Source organism: Carcharodon carcharias, chromosome 10 (genome assembly GCF_017639515.1).
Source record: "Carcharodon carcharias isolate sCarCar2 chromosome 10, sCarCar2.pri, whole genome shotgun sequence".
Lineage (NCBI taxonomy): Eukaryota > Metazoa > Chordata > Chondrichthyes > Lamniformes > Lamnidae > Carcharodon > Carcharodon carcharias.
In genome coordinates, this window is record NC_054476.1 from 28,512,287 (window position 1) to 28,535,765 (window position 23,479).

A 23,479-nucleotide genomic window follows, 5' to 3' on the forward strand; every position below is an offset into this window, starting at 1 on the left:
TACAACAATCGATGATAGTTTCATGGTCATCATTACTGAGACTGGCTTTATATTCCAGATTTTAACAACTGAATTTAAATTCCACCAGCTGTTGTGGTGGGATTTGAACCCGTGTCCCCAGATCATTAGCCTGCGTCTCTGGATTACTAGAATAGTGACATTACTACTATGCCACCATCTCCCCCTAAGTTTTCTAACTTGCGTTCCACAGTGCCACATAATTATATAAGCGTCTGGGGAGGACAGATCATTCCTTGCACTTTGTCAGAACACAAAAATAGAAATAAGACAATTTTTCTCTTTACTAAAATATCATTTAATTCATAATTCATCATTGAATTAAATTGTAAAGCATAAACGTATTACAATAGCATGCCCAACTGCAATTTACTGGGGAAACAAGACCTAACAGTTTCTAGTGTGCCAGAGATATCTGCATCTTGTATGAGCCTGAAAACCATATAGTTCCCCTGAAATAATCTGAACCTTACCTCATAATTTTCATTGGCATACATGCCTATTGCTTTGTTTGCTTCAGTTGTGGTTCAGTCGGTAACATTATCACATCTGAATCAGATGTTGGGTTCCATTCCAGCACACAATCAAGCCTGATATTTCAGTACAATACTGAGTGAATGCTGCACTGTTGGAGGTGCCGTCTTTTGGCTAACATGTTGTTGCTAGTGGGACCTTGCCGTATACAACTTACAACATTTCCTATATTACAACAGTGCCTATTCTTCAAAGCACTTTAAGAGGTCATGTTGTGAAAGCCACTGTATAAAGTGCAAGTCTTTTTAAAAGGAAAATTTCATTAGACTGAGCAAATCAAAGAGTATGGACTCTGTGGGTTTAATGATGGTTATTTATGGCAAAGACCACTGAGCTTAAGCTGTAGAGGGACGTTTTTGCAGTTTGCCAAATGGAGCTACCATCAGTGGACAGTTTGTTGTTATACTTTTTGTAGAACACTTCAGTTTCTAAGATTAACGAGGCTGAATTGTTTTTTTTGAAGAAAGCAGGTTTTATTTAGAATCAAAACATTTTAGAGTTATTAATCCATTAACAAAGACACAATGCACAAGTGAAAAACAAAATAGTCCTACAGAAAGAAATTATTTAACAATAGGTGTATAGAATCCAGAATGATGATCTATAACACACAAAATTTTAATGAGTGACTGGTTAAAAAAAGTGCCAAAGGGAGGACAAAGATAGAGCAAAAAGAAACAATCTTCTTGTGGATAATGTCTCTTCGCAGGGAAATGTTTATTCTGGGTGTTTGTGGGGTAGGAATTGGGGGCTGGGGAAGGTTAGGGTTAGAGGAAAAAGCACTGAGATACCAGTTTCGATGGGGGAGACCAAATTGCTTCAAAACCTCCTCGGTAGCTGCAGCCAAACCATGACTGCTTTTGATGGCTCAGTTCAAAATAAACTCTGAATTCAGCTCACAAAGAGTTGCTTTGGTCATAGTTAGCCAGATATCTGACAACTTAAGCCTCTCAGATTTCACAATAATTAGGGACTTAAAACACACAAAAGGAATGATTTACTTAGAGACTACCATCTGGACTTCATTCCCAGGGCTTTACTTTGTCATAAGGTAATAAGGTAATTATCCATAGTCCACAAAGGACTATAGGCATCTCTCTCTATTAGAGAGAGACAATTGGATATATCGTTTGAGGTGCGCCATTCTGCAAGCATAGGGCAAGCTTCCATGAACTACGACGCCATTGGTGTCATCCTGCATCACACTCTAGCTATCTAGACTACTGAACTAACCGATCCCCTTACTTTGTCATAACTCCATATGATGTGGGAAGCATATCAGAATTGATTCCCCATCGAAGTGTGTCAGTAATTCCTACCTTAAACAACTGTATGCAAGTCTAATTAGGCCTGTTTAGGTTTTAAACTGAAATAGCTTCTCTTTGATTCCTCTTCCTGTCAGGCTTGCTGACTTGAATACCTTTGCAAAAATTGTCAGGCTCCATTCTCTTGAGGCGACACAAGAGCCTTTCCTTTTCATTTCTCTTTCATTTTTTAAGATAACATGCTAACTTCAACAGGGATTAATCATCCAGGAGAGGCAAAATCAACTTCTGATCAATACTCAAAATAGGAAAAATGACAAGGCTAATTTTGAAGTTTTATACTTCAATTTTCTCATCTCCTGAAGGCATTGTCTCCCTCTCAGGGCAACAGCTCTATAAACTCACTCTATTATATTATCCTCATCCAAGCAGCAATGATTCATGCATGAGACTTGTGTATTAGAGTTGATAGGCTATCCAATTGCCCAAACATCACTTTAGGTTACATGGAACTTCCAGAAGCAGTCCCTGACCATGATTAGGAGCAGGGATTCTAACTTGTTTTGTTTCTCTGTAACATAGAGTCACTGTCTTTACATCAGCCTGACAGATCAGATAATTCCACACACAGACTTGGATTAAACCTGGAATATTTCCGGTTCATATAGTTTAGCTACTGAATAGTTAAATTTGCTGAACAACTGGGCAGTTTATTTCTCAAATAGGTGAAGAGAAAAGTTCTAAAGTACAGCTGAGTTTCTTTCATAGCAAGATAGCACTGGATCTCTAAAGGGAGAAAACTGAAGAGGTTAGGTATGGTATGGAGTTGTCACTCAAATTCAGATCCAGGTTTATCCACAGCAGTACTAATAAATGTTATTGGTTATAAGCAGTGATTAGAAATCCAATGCACACACCTTTTTTCCTTATTCCTAACATGCAATAATGTGTCACCACTTACTCTTTGCTTACTAGTCCATAGGAAGTTAGTCTAAGGATAGGGTACAAGTTGCCAGTTGAAGTATACTGGTGATGGAAACTACTCAACATAAATCATTCTAACTTCATCAACCATCTCCCATGACTAGATTCCTCTCCATCCCATTAACCCATTCAGACCCCTTAATTCATCTTCTGGTATACAGTCTTACAGATCAGATTAATGCAGAATGCCTACAGACATTATTCCATCATTTATGCTTTAAAGGGAAAGCTCTTGCATTACATATTGGTACCTACTATGTTCAAAGCAAAGAGCTGAATTTTTCATTAGGCTTACCACAATCTTACCAAAAAAAAAACCCCTCCCATCACTGGCACAGAAAAATAATTGAATAAGTGGTATAATGTGTCTTATACTATAACCGAACTCTCTGATATCATAATTTGAATGTTCTCGTGCACTGAAAGTAGTATATCCAGGACAGTAGCTAACCAGACATTTCAATTTGGCCATGAATTCTTTAGATGTTGAGCTAGTGATTGAACTCCAATGTGGGCATAGGCAGAATTGTTCAAGTTATGGGCAGAGAAAGATAAAAGGTATCAATGAATTTGTTCCACAGCCAACAGTTTTTTTTAACAAGTTGATGCTTTTGTGTCTGGTATCGATTTGAGTTATTGAACTGCTAGACTTGCAGAGATTTTGAATTTCAGAGACCTTGAATTTAAGATGTGTTTGAGTGAACCTGAATAATATAATTCCACCTTATTCATAATTGATATTTGATAAACATCATGGGAAGGCTCGTGTCTGATTACTCAGTGATACTAAAGCCAGGCCTGATTTCACAATATTTAACAAATTTTTCAATCACTCTTGGAGTTGGAGAATCCTGCAACTTGGAGCCAATCTCAGACCTGTACTTCCACCAAAAAAGCATGAGAGTCAGTGGTTTGCAAGATTTAAATGTGCATTGTTTAAAATGCTGTTCCAAGTGTACTATGAATTAAAGTGTTAGAAAAAGATTAAACAATGAAAAAGAATCAACATTTTTGTATAATTTCCTGATAATTTTACATCTCCATGTAAAGTTATGTACAAATATCACACATTCAAATACAAACAAAGAATACTTAATTAAATATCATTTGTATAGTGCAGATTTCATTATTAAAAATACATTAAATTTAAATGTTTACTGTTAGCGTGAATATTTTATCAATTCTAATTTTTGTTCATTATCGAGAGCGATGGGATTTCCAGGAACCAGAAGACGACCTGTACAAACAATATAATTGTGAAAAAATGTTTTTAAAAGTTTACTACAATATGTAAAATTTTCAATGTTTGAACAGCTTCAGAAGGTTATATTGCTGAAATTTTAAGAGAAACCTCTATTCTAGCAGGCCTGGCAGCATCGGTGGAGAAGAAAAAAGTTGACATTTCGAGTCCTCATGACCCTTCAACAGAACTGAGTAAAATTAGGAGAGGGGTGAAATATAAGTTGGTGTAAGGTGGCGTGGGCGGGGAGGGCTGTAGGGACAAGCAAGCAGTGATAGGAGCAGATAATCAAAAGATGTCACAGACAAAAGAACAAAGAGGTGTTGAAGGTGGTGATATTATCTAAACGAATGTGCTAATTAAGAATGGATGGCAGGACACACAAGGTACAGCTCTAGTGGGGGTGGGGTGGAATAAGACTAACAGGGCATAAAGTATAGATTTTAAAAATAATGGAAATAGGTGGGAAAAGAAAAATCTATATAAATTATTGGAAATAACCAAAGGGAGGGGGAAGAAACGGAAATGGGGTGGGGATGGAGGAGGGAGTTCAAGATCTAAAGTTATTGAATTCAATATTCAGTCCGGAAGGCTGTAAAGTGCCTAGTCGGAAGACGAGGTGCTGTTCCTCCAGTTTGCACTGAGCTTCACTGGAACAATGCAGCAAGCCAAGGACAGGCATGTGGGCAAGAGAGCAGGGTGGAGTGTTTAAATGGCGAGCGACAGGGAGGTTTGGGTCATTCCTGCGGACAGACCGCAGGTGTTCTGCAAAGCGGTTGCCCAGTTTGCATTTGGTCTCTCCAATGTAGCGGAGACCACATTGGGAGCAACGAATGCAGTAGACTAAGTTGAGGGAAATGCAAGTGAAATGCTGCTTCACTTGAAAGGAGTGTTTGGGCCCTTGGACGGTGAGGAGAGAGGAAGTGAAGGGGCAGGTGTTGCATCTTTTGTTAAAGTACTTCATTGATTGTAAAGCGCATAAAGGTTTTAAAAGGTGTTATTTAAATACAGGTCAGTTTATTTCATTGCTATTCCCTGTTAGACTTAATGGGCCGTAACATCAGGTGGAGTGTCAATTGATATGATTGCCACTCCGCTTATAATAACTTAGCCTTGAAATGCAACCACTCCTATCTCACCCAACCTTTCGACTCAGGCCAGCAGGCAAGATCGCTCCAGATCAACAGGTTCTCAAAGCCTACTTGTTGAGGGACAGCTCCGTGAAGCAAGTTATGCCCACTTTTTACAGCATTAAACTTACTTGCTTTGCAGCAGCTATAGGTCCAGCCGCTGAGAAGCCAGGGAGAAACTAAGTGTATAAGGTAAGTGGGTAGGATTGGTGGGACTGGGCTGGGGGTGCAGTTGAGAGTGGAGGCGCCCAGTTGGGGGTCGGTAGTCAGGGAGTCCCGTGTGGGATGGTAATCATTATCCCAGGGGAGGTCAGTACAAATAGTTAGCCAGAAGCTAGAAGTGGTTTTAATTCTCCTAACTTGTTCTGGTAACTATTGTTGTAAGACAGTCAGAACCATGCAAAGTTTGCAATTTAAATCACATTTTTGGATGGTTCCCAGAGCAGAGAGGTTCCCTAGCATATCTTTGGGGTACCCCCTCCAGAAATGCTGCCCTGGAGCTCGGAAGTCATGGACCAATATAACTACCAAAGCCATCATTTTCAATATACATCAAGAAGTAGATTGAAAGTTTGGGATTCTAAGTCAAAAACTTGCCTTTAAATGTTAATATGTAAAGAGATTTAAATTCAAAATGATAATGGAGAACTAATCACACCAATCACGAGCAACTTTTTTTTAAACATGCCAGTTACTTACAACTTCTTGACACCCAGATAACAAACAACAGATTCCTTGGCAAAGACAAATCACACTTTTGAGTCCCACCTAAGCTAGGTTATGACTGCTTGGGAAATCATATTTCCAGCCCAACCTCTGGCCAGGCTGTTGGCTGACATTTAGATTGTTGGCTAACATAGATTGAAAGATCTTTGGAAAGCAGAAGATTTCGTCCTGAGTCCATCTTTTATAAGTTTATGAGAATGAACTTAGAATTTATATGGTGCCTTTCACATCCATACATTGTCCCAAAGCAATTCACAGCTAATGAATCATGCTTGAGATAAACTTATTGTACATAGGATTACCAGGAAAACATATATTCCAATAACTAATATTATAACTACTGCATTAGTTCTGCAGTCTTAAAAAAGACAAAGGTATTACCTACCCTGGGTAAGGGGGTGGAGGGGCATCATATTGTCCAGTTGCCACAAGTGCCTGTTCATAGGAAGGTAGAGCTGACTCTGGATCTGTAGTAAAGGGCACAGGATTCATGGATGTTTCCTCAGTCCTCCTGATAAGACAAGGGAATTAATATGCACTCAAGCGGACATAGTGGCATCTCAATTCACTGGTCCTGGTCCTGTTTTCTACAAGAATGGAACAGTCACCAGATATATAGGAATGTGTAGTTTCAGACAAAAGTTCAGGATGGAAAATACTGTAGAGACAGGAGGTAATAAGACCAAAACATAGTTACTGTAAATGAAAAATAATTAAATTCTCTACACAACTCTTGACCAACCAGGTACAAGCAAAGCAGAAAAGATTCATGAAAATCTGTGCTTATATTATTTCTGACTCTAAGCTGCCACAGCAAGTTAGGTGTTTATTACAAGAAAAAATGAATGTACGGTCATGTCAGTACACTTTACAGCATTCAAGAAAACAATCATATGCAACATTGGGCTGTATACACTACAATAAAATAATTCCAAACAAACAGCTTAACGTAACTAAATGTTGGCTTAGATTTTACTGTCAGCAGTGAAGTGGCAGCGTTCGCCTCTGACTGTACAAAAAAACAAACTGATTTGTAGGTTCCTGCAAAAACTTCCTCTTCTTCCTGCAACAAAGACTTGCTTCAGGACCAACAGCAAGGTGTGGTGTATTGCAGATAAAATCATGGCCCCTCGTGACATCACAATCAGAAGACATACCCTTGAGGTCTGTCTTATGCTCAATGACAGATTTTTTTTTAATGATTTTAAATATTTTAAAATTATGGCAACTGTTATAAACTTGCAAATACTTTTAACACTTATAACTGTGTTACAAGTCTTTCAGAGTCGGTCTCGCAGGTATCATGCCACTAGTCCCTCCCCCTGCTTCTTCTAATCTCTGTAGTTTTTACCTACACAGATTCTTTTGTGGAAATTGTTTTCAGTCATGGTTGGCAATCATTACTTGTCGAGCAAGTCAAAATATTTACACAGAGATCCACTTGCTCCTCGTCACAAGTAAATTGAAACATTTGCAGGCCAATAATATGTTTATAAAACAGTGATCCTGGCAACAAGATAATTGCATCCATTTGATGTTCTCTCTATTCCCTAAGGTTTTCTTGTCATGTACTTCAAAAAAATGCCAAACAAGTCATTTAAGATGCTGGAAGTAACCACTTGAGTTTAAAGTTAACAATGCTTTCTATTGGTAACAAAAGCTGACTTCCCTCAGGTTACAACTTTCCAACTTCCAGGTATCCATTCTACCTAGGCTTACCTTCACCGTCCCAATTTCTATTATGCTATTATCTGCAGGCTTAAATGAGGGATAAAGGATGAATCCCACCAGAAAAACGCAAAGTGCTTTACAACCAATGAAGTATTTTCAAAGTATAGTCACTGTTTTAATGTAGGAAACCGGAGGAGGATCGTGACTTTGTACAAGATACCAGAATGATCACAGCTGAATAGTAGCGATCATTGTACAGTACAACAGCCTGAATAACCACAAATGGCAGCCAAGCTGATACAAGCACAAGGCATCAAAAGGGTTTGAGAAGTTGAAGAGTTTAGGATTGTTTACTCTGGGAGAAAAAAGACCCAGGGAGGTATTAGTCAAATATTTGAGGTTTGTAGAGTTTTTTTTAAGCAAAGGTTGCATAAACTTAGTTTGTATTCCCTTGATTTTACAAAGTTCAGGGGCAGTAGTGTTGATCAAGTTGAAGCATTAAAAATGATCAAAAAATTTGTTGGGTAGATACAGAGAATCTATTTTCTTTGTTGGGAGAATCCAGAATAAGGTGGTGGGCAGAACTCATATAACCATAACATTTTTGCTAGGCAATTCATTCGAGAGTATTTTTTCACACAAAGAATAATGTAAATCTAGGACACTCTTCTCCAACAGTCTGTGGATACCAGGGAACAATTGGTATTTTCAAGACTGAGATCATAGATTTTTGTTCAGAGAATATGTATAAATATGAAGCAAAGTTAATGGTTTTGAGGTTCACACCAGCCAAGATCTGATTGAACAGGCTTGAGGGGCTGAATGGCTTACTCCTGTTCCTAAATATTCAAGATCCTCAAGGAAATTGAAACAATAATACGTTTAATATCACTGCAAAGTTTAGAATCAGGGTAACTGGGCTTAAGATTAGAAAAGGGAAAGGACACAGTTTAGATTTAGCTACTCAATGCACAGGGCAGTAAATGTGTGGAATAGCCTGCCCAGGGAGTCAGACACTGGATCAAGTTAAGGGAGAATTGAGGGGAATTAAGGGAAATAATTGAGTGAATGGAGAATGAAGGGGGTTTTTTGGGACAGGGCAGACAAACTTGGCATTTGCAAGTCACACCATACAAAAGACATTATTTTGTATCAACTTCCTGCCTGTGTCACGGCAAATCTAGTTTTCCACCCTATTCTCGCCATTCTTTCCACTTGAGAAGTGGACATTGTGGAGACTGCATTGTTTTTCAGCATCTCCGATTTTCCTGTTGTACGTCATTTGATCATTTTCACCAATGTTCATTGATCTCATTGACACATCCCATTTTCTTGTTATGACACCTCTCCTGAATCCCGTACATCAGCCCAAACATCTGCCAACTGTCAATGCTTTCTGCACCTTCATCAGTGTCATCAGCTTCTTAACTCTGAAATTAAACCAAATCTCCTCTCCTTTCCTCTGTTACTATTTTGTTGATCCTGTTTGTGTATCACCTGCAATTAATGCATGCTGCAGCTCACAGCTCAGCGCTGTACAGGCCAACACACCTTGGAGTCTTCATTTTTAAAAATGTTTACAAATATGTAGTTAAAATTAACCATCTTAAAGCTGAAGGAAATCACTTAGGAAATGAGTCTGATTTTTAAAAGCAAAAAAAAAAAAGCACCAGAATGATGTTCCTAAACATTCTGACTCCACTCCACTCCCAATAACCACTTGCATTTATTTAGTAATAAACAGCCCAAGACACTTCTTGGATCATAATCAGGCATAAACCAACAGAGGTTCAAGAAGAGATATTAGGACAGGTGACCCAAAAGCTTGGTCAAAGAGGTAGATTTCAAAGTGCATCTTAAAGGAAGAAAGCAAACTAGAACAGTGGAGTGGCTGAGGAGAGGAAATGCCAAAACTCAAGGCCCAGGGGTCCTTGTCTTCAGCGGCCTATTTGGGGCAAAGGGAGTGAGGGATATGAATGAACAAGTTGCTTTTTCTTAAGAATACATTCCATATCATGTAAACACTTTCTCTGTGTATTTTGTGTTTACCTACAGCATAACAGTGAGAACACTTCAAAAACTGCACTTTGGGATATCTAAAGATTGAGAAAGGTGCTATACAAGTGCAAGTTCTTTCTTTCTTACTTGCTGTTGCTACCATTAATCAAGTTTTAAAAAATTAAGTTAATTTATATGTAACTTTGTTAGAGCAGAGGGATTTCCTTGTAACTTAAATAGGTCAAAGTTTTTTTTTTAGTGAACATATCACAAACTGTTCTTTTCATTTGCTATTAAGGCCATTGGTTTAGTGATTGGAGAAATCAAATTTTGGGCAGAATTGTAAGCAATGTCAATGCAAGTGTAAAATTACAATTATATTGGCAGATTAAATCAATAGGAAAATTTGTGGGAAATGAATTTCAACACAGGCAAATGTGAGGTCATCCACTTTGGATGCAAAAAAGATAGAACATGGTGCTTTTTAAATAGTGAAAGCTAGAAACAGCAGAGGTCTGAAGAGATTTGGCGGTCCAGGTACTTAGACCATTAAATGCCATAAACAAGTACAAAAAATAATCAAATAGGCTAATGAAATGCTGGTCTTTATTTCTAGACGGCTAGAATACAAGGAAGTAGAAGTCCTGCTTCAGCTAAACAAAGCCCTGGTTAGACCACACCTGGTAAACTGCGAGCAGTTCTGGGCACCACACATTAAGGATACATTGGCTTTGGAGGGAGTACAAATGGTACCTGGACTCCAAGGGTTAAATTACAAGGCAAGATTACACAAGCTAAGATAAAAGTAAAATACTGCGGATGCTGGAAATCTGAAACAAAAACAAAAGTTTTTTGTCATGCTGTCAGACCTGCTGAGTTTTTCCAGCTATTTTTGTTTTTGTTACACAAGCTAAAGTTGTATTCTTTGAAACTTAGAAGGTTAAGGGTGATCTGATTGAAGTTTAACATATCCAGAGGAACAGATAGAGTAAGTACAGAGAAAATAATTCCACAGATTCTCCTTAGTCCTAGACTCCCCATAGTATAAAAAATTAGAATCAGATCTTGCAGGAATGAAATTAGGAAACACTTCTTCATAATAAGGGATATTGGGCAAAGGCAAGCATATGGAGTTAGTTCACAGATCAAGAGCAATCTCAGTGAATGGCAGCAAAGGCTCAAGGGGGTAAATGACCTACTCCTGTTTCTATGTTCCTATGTCTTACTACATTGGGATTTGAACCACTGTTTTTAACAGATCAAATATCAGGATCCAATTTTCAGTGAAAATCCATGTATTCATTGCCGAAGTGATCTTGAGACAACAATTTGTCTCAACAAACTTGGACTAGAGAGGATGGAGTGTGAAAAAAAAAAATCAATCCACTAGGCCTCTCATTCCCAATTAGTATGTAGTAAATCCCAAAAGTAGAGGACAGGGTTGCCCTTGGTAAGCAACTACAGGGCAGCAGTTCCAATAAATCTGACACCTAATGAGATTCAGGGCAGGTGATCGGAGGGAAAAAAACCAACTGGGATTTACATTCTCAATGTGACCAGAATCATGGATTTCTCTCATTTTCTGTATCCGAATTACAGACATGCAGGTCCAAGTTTGACCCTAATGTTCTGGCAGAAACCATTCGCTTTTTCATTCAGCAGCTCAAGAAGTCCAATTATATTAATATTGAAATCTGTGTTACATTTTCATACCAAGTTTGTATTCCATCACATTGTGCTTACAATGTAAGAGCTAACAGACTTCAAAAGGCCTTGTAAAATAGAATATGTTGGGCAGAGCAGTGAGTCACAGTCAGCTCTGCAGCGGGGTGGGGGGGGGGTGCGGGGTGGTGCGGAAGAAGCTGCACTACAGAAAATCTTTTCACTGATTATCACCTGATTTAAAAAACATACTGCAAGAACCAAACCAAGGTTTAGTATTTGTTAATCTGTAAATGATCCGTTACTGGCTCAGCAGATTTTTCTCTATTAGATGAAATGTGTTCAAATCTTGCTAATAACTTTAGATTCAACACCTGCCCCTGTGAGAAACAGCTGTCAGCTGCAGACTGTGCATCCTTCCATCAAACTGTGTTTTAAAAAGGAGTATGGCAGGTTTGCTTAGCTAGAACCTTATCAGAGGATCTAATAGAATACAAAGAGCTACGAGAGAGAAAAAGAAAAATTGCAAGATAAGTGCATGCATGACAGCAAGATGCATACACAGGAAGTCAGAGGCAAGAAAGAAAGTGAGAGGGCAACAGCTTATACTAAAATCTACGGAAACTCTGATCTTTAAGCCAAGTGATGATCATGGCTGTACTTATGTTTGTACATGCTGATGTTCTAGATGAATACCTTCAAAGAATATTCCCAGACATTAAACTGGTAAAATATGGCTTACAGGATTTAATTTTTTTTTACTTGAGACGTAAAGATAAAAAAGTTCCCCTGATAAATTATTCAGCAAACCATCAATTAGAGAAGGACAAAATGCCAAGATTTAGTAGGATTCATTTATCTGAAGTACTAAAGCTGGCCCAACAGCACATCAATTTTAATGCAAGACCATAGGGGTGGCATGCTGGTGATTCCAAATCTGCACTCAGAGCTGGCAAGCAACACTCCTGGACAGCAGCACAGGGAAAACTGTCCCCAACATTGTGAAAAATAGCTGGGTTTTTGATAAGACCCTCCTCTCCTACAATACAATGTCTTCAGCAAAACTGAAAAGTCAAAACACAATAGACCTAGAGTGGAACCAGTCAACTTTTGAGTCATCCAAAGGATGTGCTAAGTCCCAAAATAAATGCACTTCTTCTTGTACCAAGCTTCAATGTCCCACCACACTGCTTATTTTACATTGGGCCATAACTTTCAACTAGAGTTGGAAAGTGCTGGCCTGCAGAAATTAGAAGAAACAAATACCTGCTTACCTGCCCTTGAAAATTACGTGGACACTTCCATTCACTGGAACTGTGTTGAAAGACGCCTCGCAGGCCCCAGCGAATTGTGGCTTGGTGGGGAAGAATTCAGAAGTCTGGAGGGAGGTTCAGAAGTCTGGGTGGGGCGGCAGAGTTTGAGGCAGAGGTCAGTTGTAGGTCCAGGGAGGGTGGGGGTCAGAAATCCATTGGGGGGAGGGGTGGGGGGTTGTGGAAGGTTCAGGGGGTTTGGGTGAAAATCGGAAGGGGGGGCCGGTGTTGGAAGTCAGACGGAATCTGTGGGGTCAGTCTGAGTCTTTACAATAGTTATTCAGAAGTTAGAAGGGGTTTTAATTCTTCTAACTTTTCCTGAGTAGCTATTGGTATAACCTTGGCGGAACCATCCGATGTTTGCAATTTAGACTGCATTTTTGGATAGTTCACAGCGCGGCGCAATTGTCCAGGAGAAGTGTGCATTTCTGGACAATTGTCATGCAGACCCTTACCTGGGAAACTCCCAGAGGGATTCTCCAGTAGATCTTTGGGGTACCCCCCATATCCAACGTTGCTGAGCTTGGATGTTACAGGCCATCATTTTTTTTTTAATTCTAAACACAAACCAAATCTAATGATCCATTCTTAGACTAATTTGCAATATAGAAAGGTATATTGATACAAAGACTTACATAGAAACAGGCCATTCTGCCCAGCTGGTCCATATCAGTGTTTATGCTCCACATGAGCCTCCTTCTACCCTGCTTCATTTAACCCTATCGACATTTCCTTCTATTCCTTTCTCCGTCATGTATTAATCCAGCTTTCCCTTGAATGTATCCATATTATTTGTCTCAGCTGGTTCATGTGGTAGTGAATGACTTTCCAACCACAATCTGGGTAAAGAGGTTTCTCCCAAATACCTTATTGGACCTATTATATTGATGGCCCCTACATTTGGTCTTACCCACAAGTGGAAAGATCTTTTCTTTGTCTGCCCTATCAAATAATGGAGAGAAGCATTATTTTTCTGCTCAGCTTCAAAGCTTGACTGAGGTACCTCAGTGGAAAAAAAATGAGTGAGGGACTTCCTGATGTTACTCGGCTTTCAGCCTCGAAAGAATGGTATCTGAGGGATGATCTTATGAGAGAAGTACGTAATGTGACAAACCACAGAAAAAAGGTAGATTCTGAAGATTACTTCACACAAACTACAAGTAGGAAAAACATACACAGGCTCTCTCAGTCAAAACAGGAAAGCTCTTAATGACATAAACAGGGAAGTTGGTCAGAGACAGTTTTCAAGCCTAGATGTTAGAAAGCCACAAGCTGCCATCTTTGGCAATAAAGTCATCAACTAAAACGCTTCAGCGATTAGACTATTTAAGCTGTACACTGTAAATTGAGCTCTTCTGCACAAATCGCCCTTGGCTAGGTGTCTAGGACCAAGCTGATCAGCTGTACTGCCCCCGAACCCAACTTCTGAACTGCTCATACAGATGGTTCATGTTCAAAGATGTAAAACAGCTCAGAGAGAAAGGTGTGTGGGGGAGCATGAAGGAGAAAATAATCTTTTTCTCTCCTCCTCTCAATAACACACCTCACTATACAAGCAAAATCTTTGACCTGGGTTTTCCTCCCTCATATCCTATCCGAGTGTTAAGCCCTGAAGTAATTGGATGGGCACAAGAGTGGAAATTGGTTGTCCAAATTTTGTAATTGAAAAGAAAACTATAAGTAACTTGTGTAATATAAAGCAGCTCATGGAATTTTTCAGCTACAGCAGGCTACACATTTTAGGTATTTTTCACTCTCCACCAAATAGGCCGACTCAGCTGTCAATGGAATGTTGAAGAGCCACTCAGGATTAACAGAGAGGAGCAGGTTGCAGCAACTCACAAAGGGTCCTTCAACAGCACCTTCCAAACCCGCGTCCTCTATTGTTGTAAGATGTGTGTAGTTTGGTAGGTTTCGAAGAGGTTCTGAGTCTTGTATAGTTTAACAAGTGTTTATTACTCATAACGATAAACATAAATACATTATAAGGTCTAAGCTAGGAGTTGTCTCCATGCTTTCCCCTACACACGTCTCTGTGTAGATTGCCTTCTAGACTCAGGTCATGTGTTCCTTTACAGCAGTGTGGGTGGTACTGTACTCAGTGCCACATTAACTCTTGCTATACCAGACCCTTACACTACGCCTCCCCATGTCTTTATCCAACATATTTACAATGTATTCATATTTACCCAATATATTTATATTACTTTTAATACTTCTTTCCCCCCCCCCCCTCAAATCTGTGTTTACAGGTTCACAAGGTTTGGAGGCTTTATAATTCTTCCAGATTTTGTTTTTATGACAGCTGGAGGAGTGGTAGACTCTGTTGTACTAGGCAGACCTTGTTGGATAGGAGGTTGTTTTGGGTGTGGTCCTTGTGGCATTTGGCTGATTGTTCTTAATTCTCTTTTTTCATTCTTTGTTCTTTAGAGTTGAACTGTTCCTTGTCATTGCCCCATCTGATGTTACTGATGGAGACTGGTTTATCCCGTTGCCTACAGGTAGAACGAACTCTCAGCTTGTCTGTGGTGCGCACTGTGTTTCTTCCTACGTACGGTTCGCTGTGATGCATATTGATGTTTACATTTCAAAAATGGAATCTCCATTCCCACTTGTTTTACCATTTTACCCAAATAATCTATTACAGTCTTATTTTACAGTTGTTTTTCGAGCTTATGAATCTTTCCATTCAGCTCAGCAACTACTCTGGGTAAGCTCAGTTGTCTTTGTAGCTGTGGAACTCATAAGTTTAACAACTTCACCTGGGCACTCAGTTCCTTTTGGAATCTTTCTTCCCTGATTACTGACTGCTGTTTCGACTCTTTCAGTTCATTCATTAGATCTTCAAATGGTTTTGTCGAATTTTCCTTATCTGCTTTCAAAGTCTGATTTGCTTTTCCATACTGCGCATCTCATCCTGCATGTTGTTCAGATTGGATTGAAGTTCAAGAATTTCATCACTCTTGGTTCTCTTCATCAGTTTTAATTCTGCATTCAAGCAACTGTTCAGATGCATCAGCAATTAATTCGCTTGCTCCAGGCATTTTCCACAATGCTTTCTACAGACTTTGGACATTTGATGTTCAACTTTTAAATGAAGATCTATCTTTGTTGAATCTGTTTCAACAAGGTTATCATTAGGTCTTTCAAGTCCTCTTTCAAATGTTCTACTTCCTGTGAGTGACATTCATGTTCTCATCAGTTCTCGTTTTTTCCCCATCAAACTCATCTTTTGTCCATGAAAGTTGGTTCTCTATACTGATCAGTTTTTTTTTTAAGCAAAGCATAATTTCTCTGTGCTATCCTTCAAGCTTACATTCTGTAATTGCACTTCTGCCAATTGTTTCCAAGACTGTTCACACACTTGTGAGAACTTCTACTTTCTCTTGCCATTCTAGGTTCTTGATGTTCATTTCAGCCATTTCATTTTTCAATGACTCAATGGTTCTCAGTAAGTTGGAGGTATCTGGTGCTTTTCCTTCTCATTCTTTGGTCTTTAGCTCCAAATTTATATTTACTAATCTTGCTTCTATCTTTTCTTCATCCACCTGCAGTTTGGAACACTCCATTACCTTGCCTTCAAATCATAGTCAGGCTTACTCAGTACTGTCACAGTTGCAGTTCAGGTAATGTGTCGAGATTTTCAAAAATATTTATTTTTAAGACTTTTGGAATATTCTCTGTCTGATGCCATTGCATGGTTTGTTTGGAAATTGTTTCCCCTTTAGTGCTTTACTGGGGGATTTCTATCCCTCTTTTTAAGCTCTGTGCGCTCCACAATGTGAAGGTTAAAGTATTTGTCAAAGGCTTTTAATATTCCATCAAAGCTGGTTGAAGATTCATCATTGCACTGCATTAGGATTACTTCAACAGCAAGCTCACCAAACAAGTATAAAAACATTAATCTGGACTTCCTCTGATTTTCTACTTAGACCTGATGTACACCGATAATTTAAAAATTTTCTTCTCCAGGACACCCAATTTTGCATTAGGTTTGGTCCTTGCATGAATCCAAACTGGTGTGGTAAGGTAGATTTTTGATCCATGGTCATCAAGTTTTAAATGTGTGCAAAGCTTTAAATACTGTTAGGAAATCCAAGCAGTACGCTTCTCAACAAGGTTTCCCATGCTTGTCAGTTTTGGTGGGCTCCTGCAGTAATGGCAGCCTTGAACCTTCATTTAAGATTTTCAGTAGCAACTCCCTTGATCTGGGTCTTCCCCACAGGGAGAGTTCTCAGGTCTTGAAACTGTCAATTCCCAGCTACTGCTGGAGTTTAAAATACTGGTTTTTAAATTTAATTTTAAAAATATTTTCATTTGGAGCGAGCTTAGCTGCATGTCAGGTGCCAACTTGGGCTTATCGTGGTGCATTTTAAAATGGTAATTCTAACTGCTGCTGACTTAAAAGCTTTTTAAAACTTGTTCCGGCCAAGAAATGAAGTTTTTCCTTTTGCTCACACATGCTAGGTCTTCTGACTCTGCATCTCTGGGATTGAAACTGGACTTCCATGAGAGTCAGTGAAGTCTTCTGCGGCAGTATGGAGTTTTATTTCTGTCTTCTACTTTGGAACTTTTCTCCGGCGATCTCCTTCTGGGCCTTTGTTTCTAGTGCTTTTCAATAAGTCAATGTTGCTTTTTCAATCTTTCAGCATTTAAAATTTCTTCTCCGGCTTCCAAGAGGTTCTGGGTTTTTCCGATAGTTGCCACTATGTTCGGTGTAGTTGTGTAATTTTGTGTTGCGTGTAATTCAGTAGGTCTCAGGAAGGAGGTTCTGAGTCTTGTATAGTTTAACAATAAGCGTTTATTACTCATAACTACACACATACATACAGTATAAAAGATCTAAGCGAGGAACGGTCTCTATGTTTGCCTTTATACATGTCTCTGTCCAGTCCAAGGCTGCCCGAGTCATGTGTCCCTTTACACCACACTGTGGGCAGTACTGTACCCAGCTCCACATTAACCCTTTCTATGCCAGGCCTTTATACTACATCTACCCCACCTGGAGAGAAAAGGGCAGTGGATGCATGGGAACACCACCACCTGCAAGTTCCCCTCCAAGCCACACACCATCCTGATTTGGAACTATGTCACCACTCCTTTACTGTCGGAGTCAAACTCCCTTCCCAACAGCACTGTGGGTGTACCTACACCACATGGCCTGCAGCAGTTCAAGGCAGCGGCTCACCACCACTTCTCAGGGGCAATTAGAGATGGGCAATAAATGCTGACCTAGCAGGCAACACTCACACCCCATGATAGAATAGAAGAGAAGGTTCTTCGTAAGCCAGTTAGTTTAGTAAGTGTCCTCTCCCCTCCCCAGCCCCATACCAACCTACATAACCAGTGAAACAATGATGGTCAGTTATTGTGATCTGGAATAGACTGCTTGAGTGTGTGCTGGGAGCAGATTCAACAGTAACTTTCAAAATTGAATTGGATAAATAAATTGTATAAATTGAAATGAAAAATAATTGCAGGTGGCAATGGAAGGGGGGGAGCTGGATTAAAAAGCAGGCACAGGCATGAAGGGCTGAACAATCACCTGTGCTGCATGACTCGATTTTTGAGTCTCAGCAACAAGTGTCATATATAACTAAAATTAAGCAGTGAATAAAATTTGAATGCCCCATGTGTGGGGAGGGTACAGTTGGGTTTAGAAACACACGTGCAGGACACAGGCTTCTATTTCCATGAGCTGGAACCAAATACAAGAGATTCCAGTTGTACATTGTGATCCCACTAGTTGAAATCACCGCCAATACAGGCTGCTCAGCTGCAGATAGCTGCTTGGATAAGACACTGGTACAGGAAATACAGTACAAAGCTCCATCTTCACCTAGAGTTGGAGAAACAAAGAGAGAGAAAAACTTCCCAGATTTGTTTTTCCCAGGACCCAAGATTGAAAGTCTCCTAGTTCATTGTTGGCTGTCCCTCGATTTGAGGATGACGTCTACGTGGAGTTGCAAGTTTCTACTATGGTTCTTCTCAAAACTGAGCAGGCCAATTCTCAACCTGCAGATCTTTGTGCAAATTGGGCAGGATGTCTCATGAGGTAGTGGGATCTGGAGGTGTTGGATTTACTTCCTTTCCTCTGCTGCTGCTCTGCCTCATCATTAAGGTGTGGGACATATGATGCAACTTGATGGACAAGTTGTCTCTATTCTTAACAATTAGTAGCAAGCTTCTCCAGTCATTACTGTTAATACTGCCACATTTCAAGGAGAGCTTCAGAGTGTCTTTGAAGTGTCTTCTTTATCCTCCCACGGAATGTTGGCTATTTGAGAGATGAGAAAACAGGACCTGGAGGGGGAGAGACTATTTTCAGCCATCCAGATAGTGTCTAGCCCATCGAAGCAGTTTTTAAGAATTTTGCCTGAATGCTTGTGGAGCTGGCTTCAAGAAGGACACTAGCATTTGTTCGATGGTCCTACCATTGAATCCAGAGGATGCAGCGGAGGCATTGCTGATGAAGTTTTCTGACTCTCCCGTGTCACTAATGCAAGTCTCACTGCAGTATAGGAGCATGGTGACAACAACTACTCTGTACACTAGGATTTTTGTTGACTTGGAGGTCTTTGTTGTGAAACACTTGCAGCTGTAGTTTGTAGAAGGCTGACCTGCCACAGTGTTGAATCTCCTCATCCACGGTGACCTTTTGGGAGAGGTGGCTGCCAAGGTATTGGAAATGCTCAACATATTCCATAGTCTCTCCTTCAATAAGGGGACTGGAATATTTGGCTGACTAGGTGTAGGTTGATACAAATTTTGTTTTGGCAACATTCAATGACAGGTCGAGTTTCTTGTATATGGAATTGAAAAGATAGAGGGCGGCTTGCAAGTCTGGTGCCAGGCGGTCAACGACATTGTAGTCATCCACAAACTATACATCATATATATCCATGGTGTTTAGTTTTAACACAGAGGAAACAGAGGTCAAAGAATTTTCCACCTAGATGGCATTTAGTACTGACACTAGAGTGCAGTTGATCTTTGATGAGGTGAATAGCCACTATCCAGTGGATTGTAAATAGTATGGGAGTTATCACACAGCCTTACTTGATCCCTGGATTTAAGGCATGGTTCTTATCCATGGTTTGCCATCTTGAGTGGAGAGGCCTGTCTGTTCCAATGATCCCCATTGAATAGACAGTCAAGAGCTCCTAAGATACTGTATGCTTTATTAACTGCTCTCTCAACCTGTCCTGCCACCTTTAATGACTAATGCACATGTACACCCAGGTCCCTCTGCTCCTGCACCCTTTTAGAATTGTACCCTTTATTGTATATCATCTCTCCATGTTCTTCCTACCAAAATATATCACCTCACATTTCTCCGCATTGAACTTCATTTGCCACCTATCTGCCCATTCCACCAATTTGTCGATGTTCTTTTGAAGTTTTATACTGTCGTCCTCACAGTTTACAATGCTTCCAAGTTTTGTATTGTTTGCAAATTTTGAAATTGTTTCATGTACACCAAGGTCTAGATCATTAATATATATCAGGAAAAGCAAGGGTTCCAATGCCGACCCTAGGAAACTCCACTACAAACCTTCCTCCGCTTGAAAAACATCCATTAACCATTACTCTGTTTACTGACACTCAGCCAATTTTGTATCCATGTTGCTACTGTCCCTTTTATTCCATGAGCTATAGCTTTTCTCAAGTCTGTTGTGCGAAACTGTATCAAATGCCCCTTGGAAGTCCATGTACACCGCATCAACAGAATTGTCCACATCAGCCCTCCCTGTTACCTCTTTGAAAAACTCCAGCAAGTTAGTTAAACATGATTTTCCCTTAAGAAATTCATGCTGGAAATATGCCACAGTTGCCCCCATAAATTCAGGCAATTAATCATGGATAATCTGCGATTGAGTAATTTTAAGTTGCTGAATCGTGAATGAAGATGCTGTATTCAGTCCTGCTTCTGTTATCCGGCAAACTCCAAAGAAAAAGTTGACAACTCCCAAGGTGGATGGGACACAAGCACCACCTACTGGTCAAACGGGTGAAATCACAAGCCTCAGCGGGTTAATGATCTTGTTGTTTCTCTGCTCGTCCTTCTTTCCCTATATTTTAAAAAAATTCTTCTTTATTTTTTCAGATGTGAGCTTCATCAGAGCCAAAGTAAGAGTTAACCAGTCTTTTCTTCTTTACAGATGCTGCCCACCCTACCATGCATTTCCAGCATTTTGTGTTTACAATCTCTTAAAAACATTAGGAAGAGCAGATTTACAACCCTCAAAAAAATTCCTCCTAATCTCTGTCCAAAATGGGTCACCTCTTATCCTGAAGCAATACCCCCAGTTCTAAGTTCCCTCACAAGAGGAAACATTCTCTCAGTATCTACCCTGTCAAGCTCCCTCAAAATCTAATATGTTTCAATAAGATTACTTCTAATTCTTCTAAACTCCAGAGTTTAAGCCCACCCTAAACAAAGCCCTTCATCCCAGGAATCAACATAGGTGAACTTTCTCTGAATTGCCTCCAATGCAACGATTTTCCTCCTTAAAGAAGAAGGAGATCAAAAAAAAAACCTCAGCTGGCTGGAGTGTTTCTAAGTCTTTCAATCTGATTTAGATTTCAAAGTCATATCTAAAAATTTGGTCAGTGACTCCTTCTTTGCAATCTAAATAATGCTAAAGCTACTGGTGGTTACAACATCCAGGCTTGGGCTGATAAATGAACAACATTCATGCCACACATGTGGCAAGCAATGACCATTGCCAAAAAGAAAGTCTAACCTCTTCCCTTTGATACTCAACGGCATTACCATCACAGAATCCCCCACATTCAACAACCTGAGGGTCACCATTGACCAGAAACTCAAACATACCAGCCATGTAAATGTCACATCTAGTGGAGCACATCAGAGGTTCTGTATTCTTATCATAGAATATTGAGCACAGAAATAGGTCACTTTAGCATGATGACTGTGCATAGGTTATTGTTAGATTTTCCTTCTGCATACTAATATTTTGCTTTGAGAACGAAGTTGCGGCTTCCAAGTATGGAAAAGCTGGATAGTTCAGGATTAAAGGCACAGGCTTGGCCATCATTCTTTTATCTCAGCACTAGTGTTTCAGATTTCATACAAACTTGTGCATGGGCTCACCCACTGAAACAGTTCAACTTGCTGATGTTTGAAACAAAAACAGAATTACCTGGAAAAACTCAGCAGGTCTGGCAGCATCGGTGGAGAAGAAAAGAGTTGACGTTTCGAGTCCTCATGACCCTTCAACAGAACTAGGTGAATCCAAGGAAAGGGGTGTAATATAAGCTGGTTTAAGGTGTGTGTGTGTGTGTGTGTGTGTGTGTGTGTGTGTGTGTGTGGCAGGGGGGGGGGGGGGTGGTGGTGTGGTTGGGGGGAGAGAAGTGGAGGGGGGTGGTGTGGTTGTAGGGACAAGCAAGCAGTGATAGAAGCAGATCATCAAAAGATGTCACAGACAAAAAGAACAAAAGAACACATAGGTGTTGAAGTTGGTGATATTATCTAAACAAATGTGCTAATTAAGAATGGATGGTAGGGCACTCAAGGTATAGCTCTAGTGGGGGTGGGGGGAGCATAAAAGATTTAAAAATATTTAAAAATAATGGAAATAGGTGGGAAAAGAAAAATCTATATAATTTATTGGAAAAAACAAAAGGAAGGGGGAAGAAATAGAAAGGGGGTGGGGATGGAGGGGGGAGTTCAAGAACTAAAGTTGTTGAATTCAATATTCAGTCCGGAAGGCTGTAAAGTGCCTAGTCGGAAGATGAGGCACTGTTCCTCCAGTTTGCGTGGGCTTCACTGGAACAATGCAGCAAGCCAAGGACAGACATGTGGGCAAGAGAGCAGGGTGGAGTGTTAAAATGGCAAGCAACAGGGAGGTTTGGGTCATTCTTGCGGACAGACCGCAGGTGTTCCGCAAAGCGGTCGCCCAGTTTACGTTTGGTCTTTCCAATGTAGAGGAGACCGCATTGGGAGCAACGAATACAGTAGACTAAGTTGGGGGAAATGCAAGTGAAATGCTGCTTCACTTGAAAGGAGTGTTTGGGCCCTTGGACGGTGAGGAAAGAGGAAGTGAAGGGGCAGGTGTTACATCTTTTGCGTGGGCATGGGGAGGTGCCATAGGTGGGGGTTGAGGAGTAGGGGGTGATGGAGGAGTGGACCAGGGTGTCCCGGAGGGAACGATCCCTACGGAATGCCGACAGGGGGGTGAAGGGAAGATGTGTTTGGTGGTGGCATCATGCTGGAGTTGGCGGAAATGGCGGAGGATGATTCTTTGAATGCGGAGGCTGGTGGGGTGATAAGTGAGGACAAGGGGGACCCTATCATGTTTCTGGGAGGGAGGAGAAGGCATCCGACGCCTCAACAAGAAACTTTTTCTCTTTCTCTCAAGTGCTAAGGAACACAAGCTCCAACAACTCATCGACACCAACACCTATTAGGATCCTCCACTACTGCTTGTCCCTCCGTCCCCACCCCATCTTCCAATCCCAGCCACAGCTGTGTATTCACTATACCCCCTGACCTTCCCCTCTCCGATGCTGAATGTTCAGTGCTCAGCAAAGGACTTAGTTTCATACCCTTACGCCCTCACCTCAATGAATTTCGGACTCAGCACGATGCTGAACTCTTCTTCCTCCGTCTTCGTCTCCGGGCTCACTTCTTTGGGCAGGAGTCCTCTCCCCGTTCAACGGATCCTTTTACCCACCTCCAATATTCTCCCTCCACCTGGACCCCTCCTTCTGGATACTTACCTTTTCTTGATCTTTTCATTGAGAACTGTCGGCGCGACATTAGTCATCTCAATTTCTCTGCTCTTCTCACCCCATTCTAATCTCTCTCTCTCTGAACTTACTGCACTCTGTTCTCTCAGGTCCAACCCTGACATTGTCATCAAACCCGCTGACAAGGGTGGTGCTGTTGTTGTCTGGCGCACTGACCTCTACCTC

The 23,479-nt window shown here is 40.5% G+C and overlaps 1 protein-coding gene across 3 annotated transcripts in view; it reads right to left on the minus strand.

Moving 5' to 3' along the window:
- Window positions 1–1,003: 1,003 nt before the first annotated feature.
- The window catches only part of prrg4 (proline rich Gla (G-carboxyglutamic acid) 4 (transmembrane)), a 51,426-nt gene continuing 28,950 nt past the window's right edge, over window positions 1,004–23,479 (minus strand). For all 3 annotated transcript variants that reach the window (XM_041198309.1, XM_041198307.1, XM_041198310.1), the window contains exons 6-7: window positions 6,283–6,408; window positions 1,004–4,038 (exon numbers count right to left, since the gene is read on the minus strand). In XM_041198309.1, coding sequence (XP_041054243.1) covers window positions 3,999–4,038; window positions 6,283–6,408 — 166 coding nt within the window. In that variant the 3' untranslated portion in view covers window positions 1,004–3,998. The remainder of the gene's footprint in view (window positions 4,039–6,282; window positions 6,409–23,479) is intronic.